Source organism: Equus quagga, chromosome 12, assembly GCF_021613505.1.
Source record: "Equus quagga isolate Etosha38 chromosome 12, UCLA_HA_Equagga_1.0, whole genome shotgun sequence".
Lineage (NCBI taxonomy): Eukaryota > Metazoa > Chordata > Mammalia > Perissodactyla > Equidae > Equus > Equus quagga.
In genome coordinates this window covers 67,962,236-67,977,579 of record NC_060278.1, presented here as the reverse complement: position 1 = coordinate 67,977,579, position 15,344 = coordinate 67,962,236, and the positions used below count along the sequence as shown (strand labels likewise).

The 15,344-nt window shown below is 45.9% G+C and overlaps 1 protein-coding gene across 3 annotated transcripts in view; it reads left to right on the top strand.

Annotated features, from left to right (window-relative positions):
• Positions 1-15,344, top strand: part of SLC24A3 (solute carrier family 24 member 3) — a 456,403-nt gene that overhangs the window by 264,646 nt on the left and 176,413 nt on the right. For all 3 annotated transcript variants that reach the window (XM_046678076.1, XM_046678077.1, XM_046678075.1), the window contains one exon: positions 14,664-14,740. In XM_046678076.1, the coding sequence (XP_046534032.1) occupies positions 14,664-14,740 (77 nt within the window). The remainder of the gene's footprint in view (positions 1-14,663; positions 14,741-15,344) is intronic.

Below are 15,344 nucleotides of genomic sequence, written 5' to 3'. Positions count from 1 at the left end.
GCAAGCCTCTTCAAGTACCTGTTAGATCAGTCCTCGGATAGTGGGGTAGTCAGGGGGTATTTGTTTTCTTTGATCAGCCTTTTCTCAAGTGGACCCAAGATTTGTCTTGAGTTATGACAATAAATAGGTCACACGAAATCTGTGATGTCATGACTGAGGTTATTACATCACAGTTTATGTTGCTGCTGCTGACTCTGCAACTTTTTGTCTCACGGTAATGTTGATTTCTTTCTTTGAATGTTTTCAACTCCAGCCAGCCCTGCAATGAGGTGTAAGCACATAGAAAGACAAGCTAGCCAGCAATGACATGAAATCCTAAGTTCTGAGGGGTCCAAGAGGTCATTGACTTGTGATGGGGAACACAGTGGAGTTCTGATGCAAGAACAAAGTGGGACCTTTCTCTCCTCCTTCGTGTTGAACTTTCCTCTTTACTTTGAATACAAGTTGTGGTATTTATTATTTTGGTTTCAACTAACTCAGGAACTAGGCAGAATTTCCCCTTTTTCCCTTTTCAAAAAATTAAACATTAATACTTTTACGTACTCTATGTAATGGCCAGATTTAGTCAAAAGTTTTGTTTTGCCTACCATTTTTTTCTGCCTACTCTTCTTTCCTATTTCTGAAGCTTCACAAATTTGTCTGGACTTGAAAGGCATTTATTAAACACCTACCTTCTACTGCTGTGAATTTCAATTTGCCAACTCCATGTGGGACATCAAAATCTGACACTTATGGGAACATGTAAGAGAAGCTCCAGACCGCAGAATAAAGTGGAACACGACTTCGCTCCCTCAGCTACAACTGGTTTCCAAGATCATTTTGCCTCCTAACACATGCTCTTGCCTGTGAGCCTCCCGGCCTCACCTGTCAGATGTCAGAACTGCCACACATGCTTCCTTGGATTGTCTTGACCTTGAAATATTTATAGTTGAGGGCTTTGGAGCCCTGCAGCATCTCTTCCTATAATCTTCTACTGTGCTGAGTGCTCTTTCTGTCCAATCCTTGCTTTATCCATATGAATTAGTATGAAATTAGGTTACCTCCTAGCCCTTCCATCATATCTTGCCCGCCCACCCCACTGACCTTCACTTTCCCCAGGTGGTTATTTTCCACTGGGCCGCACAGTTATTTCAGGCTGAATTGGTTCCATGGCGGACTTAATGTGGCTTATAGCAAGTTTTGTGAATAGTAGCTAATGTGAATTTAGTTTACTGTAAATTTTCTGTGGCAGGTTATGATCTAAATTATTTGCATTTGAATATAAATATATATATAATATATTCTGGAATTTAGACTTCCAGTCATGGTAGAGTAGCTTGCATTGGATTAACACTCCTGTAGGAACAATTATAGACTCTGGACAAAATAAAGAAAAACAATTGTTCAAAAGCTCTGGAAAGTGAATAAAGCGAGCAGAGACTGAAGGCTACATGAACTTTGAAAGGAGGAAGACACACCAGTTGGCTTTTCCCCTAATGAAACTCCCCAGTGTGTGCCATGCTTGGGGATAGAGCTCAAGCAGAAAGCAATTATCTTATTGGGCTGAAGCATCAGAGATTAGAGTTTAGAGCTTGTAGAACACCTAGAAATTGAGGAACATCCCAGAAAGGAGGGAGTCACAGAGGGGGAGCCTTAAACATGCATGTAAATACCCCTCAAATCTTTGACCCCTAAACTGTGCATGCTTTGAGGGCAACTCCAAGGAGCCCAGGGGGAAATAACAGCTGAAAGGCTGAAATTGCTAAGTAGACATTTCAGTAGCTAACCAGCATTAGGGAGACAGAATTTGGAGCTCAAGTCCACAAAGTTAAAGGGGCTTGGTAAACAGCTCAGACTTTCCAATGAAATCCTACAAGGACCACATCCCAGGACTAACAGCACTGTCAAAACAGACTTTTGTTAGGAAAAAAGCATAAAACCACCACCAGAGATGACTCTCCAGTAATGTAACTTCCTGTTAGAACAAAACCCAACACTCTTCAGAGGAAGACAACAGAATCCAGGGTCTCCTCAGAACATCATCTATAAAGTCAAATATATAATAAAAAATTACTAGACACACATCAAGTAGATTCTAACTCCCCTTGTGTTGATCTTGCCTCCTTTAAATTGTGACCAGTCTTGCTCTGCTAATTACAAGACAGCATAATGACCTTCTTAAGATATCTTCCTTGTCGTCGGTTCCTACTGTTGGTCTATACCCTTAAAGCCTATTTGGAGAACAAAGTACATCGTGGAAGCAAAAGGCATTTAGTCTGCTTTACTGAAAGCTATAATGTGCCATCACTAGAGCCCAATGATGGGCCAAGAAAATGAAGAAAAATTGATAGAGCAATTGTTTTTTGTTTTGGATTCAGTACACTCTTCTCTTAACTTTCATTCATATTCAGTGACAGATGTTTTATAAGAGATGGATCCGTGATATTTGGACTGGAGACTTTGGATGCACAAACTTAGTGATCCAACAAATGAGCTTTGAGTCCAAATCTGCCCTTAAAAGAGTTTCATGTGTAATTAAAAGATTCTTGAGTGCTTTGACCCCAAACTGTAGGTAAATGGTCAAAAGATATCTAATAGGCTGTAATATAAAAGGGAAAATGGTATCCTATAGGTAACATCTTCATTTTTCCCTTAAAGAAAGGCCAGAGGCTGCTAAGTACTAAATGAGGAGTAAGCACAGCTTTTATTTTGCCAACTGAATTAACCAATAGTTATCTGTTAATTTGCGTCCCTTCCTGCAATGAACTGTGAGTTTTCTTAGATATTTATTTAATTATTATAGACTAGATTTCAAGCTAATATTTTATAGATGGATAACAGCCTAATACATCTGCTTGAACATGTTTGGTATATTTGGAGGATTGTATCAAAACACTTTTAATCTCCCCCTTTAAATGGGTGATACTCTAAAAGAGGTGCAGATCAGAGGACATGATGGTAGCAATCACTGTCACCAGGCACGAAGAATGCTAGTTACTCTTTCACTTTAGGACTTTGTCAGCAAAGCTTCGGTGTAGGGAAATAAGAAGTACATATGCCCCCATTCCCGTTCTCATAACCATGGCAGACATTGTTAATAGATCACAATGCTCTCCCACACTAAGCCCCATCCAAGAATCAGCCTACCAGTCATTACCAGTCAACTGATGAACATATGAGAAGATTAAGATCTGTTTTTTATCCCTAAAATTGATGATAATGGAATAACGTAATGGAGAAAGAGAAAGAGCAGGTTTTGAAAGGGGAAGCAGAGGGAAAACTTTAACGGTTCTTCTCACCAAATCTTCCCGTTACTGCCTTCCCATCTGTAGACCAATAGAACAGTAAAGGTTACTTCTGGCTCTGAAATTTGATGAATTAACAAAAAAAAATCACTGATTTTGAAACCTCCAATTATTTAGGGTGCACATTTCATCTTCTATAAAATAAATGCATAAAGAATGAACATTTTCAATATATAGTCCTGCTGGGAATTACTACATTCAAAAAGAACTATTTTAATTGCATTTTTCCTAAGAAAGTTTTTCATGTAGCCTGATCGTCTCCAAGGGTGCTGAGGAGGAATGGGCATCCCTTCTAACCATTGTGTGTCCTCTTAAAAATCTATTTAATGAGTTTCTGCATATACCAGCTTGTTGGCCTGAGTTTCTCTGGTCAATAAGCAGACATGAGAGTGTGAGAGATGCAGCACCTGGGTCAGACCCCAGCTCATCCATCCAAACATTCCGTCTCTGACATCGGCACCAAGGAACATTTTGAGGAACAGAACAGTCCAAGAAGGGCACAGAGTTCTAAACACAGAAGACTGTTTACCATAAACATTTCATTTCCTTTAGTGAGAATTCATTAGTGACACAGCCATAGTAATCCCACATGAGCAATAAATGCAAGCTGTAGGCTCTTTCCCCTGCAAATAGGCCTCTCTATGAGCTGCCATGTTTGTGGCCTGAGAACACTACATTATTCATGGGATCACTGTATTTTCTACAGTAGCTGCTGGCTCAGAGACATGAGCAGCATTGATGCCATGGCTTTTCATTATTGATAAAGAAATATGTTTCTAGTTCTTCAAATTACATTTCAGTGCCTGCCAGGCCAAAAGTCTACGTAACTAATGATTAGGGTTCTTTAGTTGCAAAGAATGTCTGTTCTCTTCCAGAGAAAAGCTTGTGGGATGATTGTTTAAAATCCCCTGCCAATATGGACATGAGAAAAAGAACTCTGAAGTGGAAATCAAGGAGCTTCTCATGGGTATGTTGGATCAACTTCAGCACCATGAAAAAGGGCAAAGACAGTCTCCCTGCCTGCATCCAGGACTGAGGTGGTTCCACGCTGCTATTGACAATGCGTTATGCATCATTTCTCTATAAATGCACAGAAATAAGGCCATTGAGACTGTTGCCATTATTTGGGGGAAAATTCAGCTGAATATCCATGAGTCCTCTGCTGGAAAAAATAATCTTTGTTGAAATGGAGAGGCGCAAAATTGCAAAATTCCTAGCTCCCCTTGTCTAAATATAGGTTCACCAGAAGTAGATCCCGAGGCAGACTCAAGTACAAATTTATTTGGGAGATGATCCCAGATAGAAGAGTCAGGAAATGAGACAGGGAAGGGAAGGCAGCCAGTCAAAATAGTGTTATAAAGCCAGTTGTCACTGTGGGCAACTAGAGCTTAATCCTGCCGAGAACTCTAGCAAACAGTGTAGAACAGGCCTTAGAGTTCTCTCTCTCTCAAGTGTGGGCGCTGAGGTGTTTATACATCCATCTTCCATCAGACTTTGATTGAGAGCGTCTCCTGGGCAAGAGAGCAGTATTAATTCTCCAGCATATCCAGCATGCAGTTGCTGGGCAGAGCACCCCCTCTCAGCTTTGGAGAAAGCCTTCAGGCCAAGAGATGCAAGTGCGGGTAGTTGCTTAGCACAAAAGTGGTAGGACCCCAGGAATGTGGACAGGGCAGTGATGTCTTGGGAAACAACTCTTGTCCATATTTCTCCCTTTCCATTATTTAGTAAAGTAAAGGGAGCTACCACTAGATAATACAGTCACGCGTCACACATTCTAAGAAATGCGTCATTAGGTGATTTCTTCGTTGTATGAACATCATAGAGTGTACTTCACAAACCTACATGGCATAGCCCGCTACACACCTACGCTGTATGGTACTAACATTATCGGACCGCTGTCACATATGCTGTCCATTGTTGAGTGAAGCGTCGATAAGAAGCGCATGACTGTACTTACCTAATTCTACATACTATATATTGTATAACATTATCTCAATTAATCCTCATAATAACCACATCAACTGGTATTATTTTTCTTATCCTGCTTTACATGTTAAGAAATTAAGACTGAAAGACCTTAGGGAATTTTCCCAAGGCTACAGAACTTGTGAGTGGTGAAGGCGGGCATGCTGTCCAGGTCTTGAGGCTCTTATAAAACCCTGGCTGCCTGCGGTAAGCAAATGTCAGCGCATAAACATTTGGCTGAAACAACTTTTCTCAGCAAGGTTGATTGGTAATATCTTCTTGATTGATAGTTTGATGAGCCCTGGTTCTTGGTTACTATGACGTGTGCTTACATCTTCCTTCAAAGAGATGCTGTTCGTGATCTTATTTCCATGCACACATCAATGTGTTTGAATCCAGAACTTTATTTTTTGAAGGGAATTTTTTTTGTGCCTTTAAAAATGAAGTAAAAAAGTCAATTTGCCCTTTCTTGTACAGAGGAATCGACATGCTAAAAAGTCAGACCCCAAGTATGATCTCAGCTCCTCCACTAACATCTTTGTGAGCTCGGGCTGGTTACTTGCCTTCTTTGGGCCTTGGTTTACTTATCTGTAAATTGAGGATAATGCTTCCTATCGTGGAAGCAATGAAAAAGTCATAAATATATATTTACAGTACTTGATAAAGATTAGTTCCATCCTTAAATTCAGGATGCTTAAATTATTGGCATGATCTCAAAGAGAGTAGAGGGTGTCCTTGCCTCCAGCCTAATATTTCTTCCACTCAATTGTTAACTCTTTAAAGATCAGAACTGTGCATCCTTCATCTTTCTGTAACTAGGGTTGAGTATGGTATGCAATACTTGCTAAGGTCTGAATAAGTATGTATTTTTTGCAGTTTTGATTTGTTCATGGGGTTTCCAGTGTTATTGGCATGGTCCTTAGAACGAGACGCAAATAACAGCAGGCTGCAGTTCCCCGGGACACCCTGCGCCACCTCTGCTCATTGTCATACACTCTCCCCTTTGCACTCCTGTGGCTTGCTGAGCCTCACTGACTGTAAGAGGAGGGCACTGAAATGTCTCTGAAAGTTTTCCAGAGACTAAATATTTAGAAAGTTAAGTTGTAAATATATCTACTTTTACACAGATTCTTTTGTGGATAATTTGTTCAGGGGCCTTCAGTTATGACAAATGTGTTCATTTGATCACCAAACACTTGTTAAGTGCCTATCTTGTGCCAGGCACTGAGGATACAGAGAGGAATAAATTTTCTCCAACTTTGACTGGCCTCCCTCAGTCTAGTGGAGAAGGCAGAAGAAACCAAAAATTGCTGTGAGGTGAGACCTCGTGTGTAAATGCTGTGGAGATGCTGAGGACCACATTAGCTCTTGCATTACTCGGGGTGGGCTTGGATATGCTGGGTAACAAACAGTCCCAAAATCTCAGTGGCTAAGAAGAAAAGAAATGTTCTTTTTCACTCCTGCTGTATGTATAAAATATGTGGATCAGGGGATGGGATTCTAACATCAGTCACTCAGGGACCCAGGCTGATGGAAGATTCATCCTGACATATGGTTCCATGAATGTGTAGAGAAGAAAATGCAAGATGGTGAATCAGACACTGCTATTAAAGTTGTCCCGGAAGTGTGACACGTGTCCTCTTGCTCACACTTCACTAACAAAAGCAAGCTGCTTGGCCCCACCTAACCTTAAAGGGGACCTGGAGTATACTCCTTCCTGGTCTGCAGAACAAAGAGAAATGGGATATTTGTGAACAGCCCAAATGGCCACCCAAGTTGGGATCCGGTTGTTGGGAGTTTTACTGAACTGTCCCTCCCAATGTTATTTCTCAGCTAATAATTGTCTTGTATATATACAAAAACTATCTCCTGGGAGAAAGGCACTCTGAGTTCATTCACACTTGTATCCACTGGGTATTCGTTAGTCTCTTTCATGGATCCCAGCCTGGTGGGTGCTGGCCATGGAGAGAGAAATGATCAGGTTCCTGTCCTCAGGGAGCTCACAGTGTAGTTAAGTCGAAGGTACATGTGGGCAACCAATGACCATGGTTTGGTTGGAAAGTCATTTGTTGGGTCTCACACAGCACAACAGGGCCACAAAAAGATAGTCTAGGAGGCTGAATATTACCACACCGGGCCGACAGGGTTTTCCCAACACTCAGGCCAAGGGAGGAAGGAGCAGCAGGCTTTACAGGGGGAGAACCAGGACAGACGAAAGTGGCTCACACAGAAGCGTGAAATCAACCTCACTGCAGGGGAGGAAATGGGCAGTGTCGGGACCCCAATTCTTGGGGCAATCCCCAAGAGCCCAGTCAATGAAGATGAGCTAGGTATTTTGTTATGAAAAGACCCCTGGGATGAGCAGCCCAGGTTTCTTTCACTTAGGCAGAGCTGGGCATTTTAGGATATGTTGATCTTTATCTTGGGCTGTTCCATTTGATCAATATGTGATTAGTATGTCTGAAGATGCCATGAATGTCCTTGCTGCATTTTTTTTTTTCAACAAAACAGAAAATACTCTCCACCCCTGTGAACCTCCATTTAGACTCATCAAACTCAGGCCTCAGGAAAGCAGCCCGGAGAGAGAAGCAGGGCTGCTGATTGCTGTTGCCTTGGTAAAGGGATCCACTCATCCAGGGCTCTGTGGTTTCTATGGGAACAGCACTGCCTGCCTTTGCTGGCCCCCGGGGCTGGTGAGATATGCTGAAAGGAAAATTGGGGGAGAGAAGGAGAGGAGCAGAAAGAGACTTTGAGGACTTTGAAGGTATTTGGGGAAACCTTCAGTCGGTTGTGTAGCTGTTCCCAGCGTGCTGTGTAGGCCATCTGGCCCCAACAGCCTGAGCACAGGAGCACTTAAGTAGAGGCGCATGCATTCATATGGTTCCCTTGGACTAAACACCATCCCTGAGAAACGTGCCAACACGAGGTGGGCAGAAATTGGCAACAGGTGGATTTCAACCCCAAGACCAGAAAAGAATGTTTCTTTGGCCCCCTGGTGGACCAGCATCCCATCCTTGTTATAATTACAAAGAATAGTGATACATAGCCCAGGAAGCACCAGGGCGGGGAGGAGGGGTCGGGGAACAGTATTTCATATACACTGTCTGCACCCTTCCCAGCAACCCTGCAAGAAAGGCATCCTCACATCCATCTTACGGATGAAGGAACTGGGACTCTGAGAGGGGAAAGGATAACCCCTGAGTGGTGTAGGTGGGATTTGAACCAGGCCTGATTCTCCACTGTGGGCTCTTATGCAAAATCGAATCAAGGAAAATGTTAGGTCCCCAAATGTTAGGTTCTCTTTTCTTGGACAGCTGTGCCTCTTCTGAAAACACCACTTCCCAGGTGCGTTTGCAACACCAGGGTCTGTGTTGGCCAGGTGCGGAGTTTGCTCCATCTTGGGGAAGCGAGCTCAGCTGCTGCTGGCGGCTCTTGTCTTGAACTTCGGGCCATCTGGGCAAGGCTGACTTACTCCATCTCCAGTCAGCATGCAGGGTCTGCTCCCTCAGAGTCCATCCTCTGACATTTAGTGGATCTGCTGTGTGCACCAACTGTGCTCTGTGCTTGGACTAGAGAGAGCCGTGAGGAGGAGCCTCAGGCCGTTTTTCGGATGGCTATTGGGCAAATTGAGGCCCCGAGAGATGAAAATACATGCCACCAGAGGCCACACTGGGAGCGCTGGGGTTGAGCCCCACATTTCCAAACACTCAATCGAGGATCCTTTCCTTGATGCCAGGCTGACCACTTCCTTGGGAAGATTAAACATAATTACACCAAACTGCTTTAGAACGAAGACAAAGCAGCACTTTGCAAAACAACAGAGTGTGTCTTGGCAGCTGTGTCATGGTGCATAAGTAGGGGCTGATGAGATCAACAATCAGCGTTAGAGGCCTCCTCCGGATGAAGCTGCTGCCACAGTGGGTCTCCGGTGACAGGGCCCTTCCTGAGTCAAGTTCTCTGCGGCCAGGGTCATCTGATAATGTCCTTTGCAAATGAACCAAAGAAGCTTCTAGCCTGCTGGAATCAATGCTTAATATAAGAACATGTTACAGTGCAGCTAACTGTGGTGGAAATCTTAACATTTGGGTCCTACCATGCTGGATTCAGAATACAAGTCCAACAACAATGTATCCAGAATACACACACACACACACACACACACACACACATACACATATATGTAGTATTCCTTGAAAGTTGTGCATGAGTTTTTTGAAATCATTGTTTTAATTTCATCACCAACCTGATACATGTTTTCACAGAGTAGCTAGGATGAAAAAGTGGCCAGAGTGGGATCCATGTGAGGTGAAGTCTCCTGGGGAATACTCAACCTGGACATCCTTCCACCTTGCTATGAACCACCAAATAGGAATTCTGTTACTGTTCTTAAAGAAACTGATTTGAAAGCATTTAACTTACTCTCTTCCGCCTTTCCCACCACCACCCCCTATCACACCCACCCTTCATCTCGGCCACTGACCAGTCACATTCAGTTTGGTGAAGAAGTCCAATAGTGCCAGCTGCTCCATTCACAGACCCCTAGACCTGGTGGCTGCTGCATGGGATTCGTCCCATAGAGAATTTTCACCGATTTTCTCATGGCCGGTTGTGGCTTCTGACAGGAGAGGCACCTTTGACCAAGGGCTGGGAGTTTCTAGCTGGTGATGGATCAGACACCAGGCCATGAACAGCAGACCAAGATCGGGCTGATGCCCAGCCCCCCATTCCCCAGTGAGAGAGAAGAGAGAGAAGGTCCCTGAGCAGTGAGGAAGGAGGCGCCTGATAAAGAGTGTCTGTGGTCCCTCCCCTCACCCACGCCTGCTTGGCCAGGACTTCGGACAGCGCCTCAGCCCTTTCTGAGCCAGCGCCAGGTTCTGTGGGTCCTACCCCATCCAAGGGTGCAGCCTCCAGCATGATCTCCAAGAGCCCACCCAGGTCCCAGGATTGGCTGGGCGTTAAGACCTCTGCTGAGACAACTTCCCCCACCAAACCATGAAGCCCAGGGGATCCGTTTATTCATGGTCATTCCACTCATCCACCTGCGTTTCACTGAGTGCCAAGGGGACTTAAAATCAAAATGCGTGGATTCAAACATAAATGCTTCACTTACTGACAGCGTACCCTTGATCAAACTGCTACACTGCAGGCCTTGGGTTTCCCCATGGACAAAGTGGCAAAGAGGAGGGCGGACAGAGCTGGCCCAGGTGTGGGCACCATGCACACTCAGACTGGCAGGGTTGCTGCGCCATGGCCTTCACTCCCTTCACATGCTGCTCTCAGCCTCGCTTTTACTCAAAGCCACAATACTCCTCATGGAGGAAGCCCACAGGGCAGGAAGTGAAGAAGTGAGTGGCTTCCACATATGAGACAGAATGTGCCTCAATCCCCACCTCACTTTCCACCTCAACTCCTTCCTCACTGATGATAAGAGGTCCTCACGCATGATTGTTTTGCATGGCACCTGTCAAGGGGTAGACCACTGGCTTCAGTTTCCTGAGGGTGATGGCTATTATGATCAATACATTGACTTGGCATACCAGCCCCATCTCCAGCTCTGGAGGTGGGAGGGAAATAGGATGGTCACATTTAAATCCTGGACTGCTCAGTGTCGAAAAGCCCTGTGGAAGCTACACAGAGAAATGCAAAGAAAGAAACAGCCTACCTGTTTCTCTCTGGTGTGTGGTGGCAGAATTTGGATCAGATCAGATCAGATCCCTTCTTGGAGGAAGTCCTGAGAAGGAAGAGGTAATGGGGCAGATTAAGATTGCAAATAGATACCAGGAACTGGGATAACAGTGGTGAGGGGTGTCACCAGGCCTGGATTTGCTGGGTGTGTAGCCCTGCAATGTAGCTTTCTAGCTGTGGATCCTTGAACATGGATTCTAATCTGTCCATCCCTTGGGTTCCTCATCTACAAAATGGGAATAATAGCTTTCTGTGAGGATAAACGGGCATAGTGGGGTGTGAAGTGCAAGGCACAGTGCCTGTGGGAGCAGGTGTTCCATAAACGTGTGCCATTGTCATCTTTGCACAAGTTTGTTGTTGGCCGTTCTGCCTGTCAGAGCTTTCTCTCATCCCATTTCTCTCCATCACCAGCCAGCCCATCCCCAGGGCATTGAGAATTTGTACAAAACAAAGGGAACATCAGAAAGGGGAAGTGCAGAGATGTGGACAGTGGTTCCTGTATTTTCAGAATCAAAGAATGAGACACAATGTCTGTGCAAGTCCAGTGGACATGGGAGCTGGATGGTGCTGAGAAGTCTGGGGCTCTGGGTGTCTGAGAGGAGTGTGGGACAGGCTGCCCTGCAAGGGCCTTTCCTCTCCTTACCTTTGCCTCCTCCCCATCACAGAGGCTGTCAGTTTCCTGGCTTTGAAAAGTGGGCTGAAAGGAACATTTCTTATGGTTTCTGACCCCTACTGGACTTCTTGGGGAAGGTGGGGGGGGGGGGGGGGGAATGTAGGAGCCATGGGATGGTAATTTGAGCTAAAACTCATTTACTCAGAGTTCAAAGAGAAGTTCAAAGGAGAAAGTGTAAGCAGGCATCTTTTAAGAGCGTAGGACATCCTGTGTGCCGAGGGAGAACCCGAGGGGAAGAAGGATGGGCAGGAGATGGCTGGGGCTGCAGAGAAGGCAGGTGTCTCCAGGTGCAGCCCCTGTGGACTCTGTTGCCAGCAGGGAGGTTTCTGGGAGGAGGAGCTGGGGAGTTTCTCTTCAGGGAAGCTGGAGAGCTCCCTCCAGCTCTGCTGACTGAACCAGAGCACTACCAGCCAGAGGCGTCAGGCCTGGGGATGGAAGGTGCTAGAGACACATCAGTAGAGTGGCTGGAAGCCTTGCAGTGCCCAGGGCCTGACGGGTGAGCTTGCGGCTTGTTCTCTGGACCCTCATCCTCGCACAGTAATTTCCGTATAGTAGCTTCATTGGGTCCACAAGGTGAAACCCTCCAGGCTTGCCCTCTTACTGATCAGGAGGACTCAGTGCAGCCTCAGCTTAGAAGGACTCTTGGGTGATCATGACATCCCTGTCTTTCCTTGTCTCCCCCATTTTTTCATCCCACAAATGATTGTATAAAACTAGCAAGTGTGGTGAGCTAGACACTTATGGGTCAACCATCCTGTCTATGCTAGATGCACGCTCTGGCCCCAACACCACGTGGCTCTGGCCAAGACCTATAGGACATCTTCATCCAGTGCTGCCCTGGAGCAGAGAGAGGAGCCTTTTCAAGGAGTAGCCAAAATCGTGTGTCTTGGGCAAACGTCCTGGCCAATGAGCTGTAATCCTGAGGCATGTCCTGTGCAGTTTCCCGGGGTCCCCAGGAGGACTGGGCCCCAGGTGTCCTGATCTGTCACCCACTCACTCGTTAATGCCACTGTCTTTGGCTCTTCTCCATCCTTTGTCTCATTGCCTCCCTCATTCACAGTGTGTCCAGGAGTCACCTCCCAAATAAAGTACGTACCCCCAAATCTTGCCTAAGGGTCTGCTTTTGAGGGAACCCAAAACAAGACAAGTGGCAAGCAGGTGTCATTGCATATATCCTCTGCATCAATTGGTGATGGTTTCCCTGAGTAGTCTCTGGAGATACACTTGGAGACCTCGTGGAGCTCTGAGGGAAAGACCTCCACGAGCTGGTGACGTCTGCCGAAGGTGGGGCTGAGGGCGTGGTATTATGTGTGCAGCTTCCTGCAGAGCCTGGTCTGATGCGTCCTTACATCCTCCAGAGAGGGGAGCAGTGGGCTTCTAGTGTAGGGACCACAGGAGGCCTCATGAGGGCCCTGGCCAGGAAGGTAGATTGGATTTATGAGCAGCAGAGAGAGGAGGCACAGTGGGGATGGGGCATATTCCAGACTGATGGTACAATTTGTGCAGAGAAACAAACAAACGAAGATATAAAAAGAAAGGAAATGCAAGGTGTGTTCAGGGACTGGCACATGATGCTTTCTGGTGAGAAGGTGAGAACACGTGCATCACCACGCACTGCTGAATGTCCAGTGGCCAGCGCTGTGCCCGGTACACAGGACTGCTTAGGTTGTCATTGTTTCGGTGAATGAACATGTGCAAAATATAGAAAATAGAGGGAAGAAAGGTCTAGTGGGAAACAACCAGGCCCAGCTTGGGACTACCGGTTTACAGACGGGCTTTCGTCTTGCAGCGTGGAAGGCTCAGAGCAGGGAGGGCGGGATGAGCAGCCCTGTGCAGATATGGTCAAATTCGAAACGGGAGTTGAGTGAAAGAGCAGGGAGGGAGTTGTAATGGGCACCAGGCCCAAGGCCCCAAGCCAGGCAGGTGAGTGGGAAAGGAAAGGAGGGGAAGAAGGGACAGGTTAGAGCAGGGGCCGTAACCCTGTGTGGGCCGTGGCCCCCTTGGTAATCCAGTGAGGCCTGCACACCTCTGCTCAGACAACATGTTTCAGTGCATGCAATAGAATATATAAGGTTACAAAAGGAAGCCGATCATGCTGAAATGAAGGTGTCAGAGTGTGGTCAGCCCTCCTTGTCTGTGGATTCCACACCCTCAAATTCAACCATCGCTGTTGGGAAGGCCTGCAGTGGCTGCCTCTGTACTGATCATGTATGTACTGTTTTTCTTGTCACAGTTCCCTAAACAATATAGTATAACAATATTTGCTTAGCATTTACATTATATTAGGTATTATAAGTAATCAAGAGATGATTTAAAGTATACGGGAGGATGTGCATAGGTTCTGTGCAAATACTACGCCGCTTTATATAAAGGACTTGAGGGGCTGGCCTGGTAGTGTAGTGGTTAAGTGCACATGCTCTGCTTTGGTGGCCTGAGTTTTGCAGGTTCAGATCCCAGGTGCAGATGCACAAACCACTCATCCAGCTGTGCTGTGGCGGCATCCCACGTGCAAAATAGAGGAAGATTGGCACAGGTGTTAACTCTGCAACAACCTTCCTCAAGCAAAACGAGGAAGATTGGCAACAGATGTTAGCTCAGGGCCAGTCTCCTCACCAAAAAAAATAAAGAAAGGACTTGAGCATCCTTGGGTTTTATCTACAGGGCTCCTGGAACCCGTTCTCCCATGGATACTGAGGGACCACTGTATTAGAAAATAAATTTGCATGATAGTAGTTCACATGTTTCTTCATCAACACTTTAAGTAACAAGTGGCGATCTAACCCCGCCTAATGTTGAAGTGATGAGTGAGAGCTGCATGCACAGCAATACAGTGTGTCAGGAAAATACCTGCCGGTGCCTCTAACGCTACTGTGGTTTGTTGCCTATCTGAAGGAAACACTAAATTCCAGTTAGAGATGTGTGAACAGAGAGATTTCATTTTTTCTCACCCAAGTTCATGGACCCCATTTTAAAATGAGGATTGGACACAGGGTCCCAGACCTCCAGCACTGCAAACGTCGTCTGTACTGAGCTGCTTTTCTCTCTCCGTTCTCTAGCCCTGCATGAATTCCCCGATGACATCTTCACCAATGAGGACAGAAGACAGGGGGCGGTGGTTCTGCACGTGCTCTGTGTAAGTACCCTCTCCTGGCTCTGCCTGGAGGGTCCAGAGGGACGGCCTGGCTGCAGTGGGGGCAGTGAGGTGCCTGCAGAGTCGTCTCCCTTCCTCCTATTCACACGCCTGCTGGGGGTTCCCTGAGCCCTGTGGGGGGTGATCTGCAAATGTACCCTCTTTAAAAGGCCACAGACTCATAATCTGGACGGTGTGTGTGTATTCTTTCCTAGTCCACGCCCAAAGCGTGGGCCAAAGCCCAAATGAGTGTCGCCTTCTTGGGGAGCCCTTTCCTAACCAGCCTTTCTAAAATGCCACTGTCTTGCCCCTTACCTGGCTTTATTTATCTACATACTACTGATGACTTCCTAACATGCTATTATATAGTTATTTTCTTATTGTCCATCAACCTTACTCACATGTAAGCCCAAAATGACCAGGGACTTTGTTTTATGTATGGCTTAATCCCCAGACCTGTTCCTGGCACGTGGTAGGGACAAAGTATTTGTTAAACTAGTGTATTAAATGTAATGGCAACTGGCACAGTGTCTGGCACATAGTAGGTGATCAATAAAAGTTTGTTCTGGCTGTTAATATCCACCACTGCCCTAGCACTTCCTCTGCA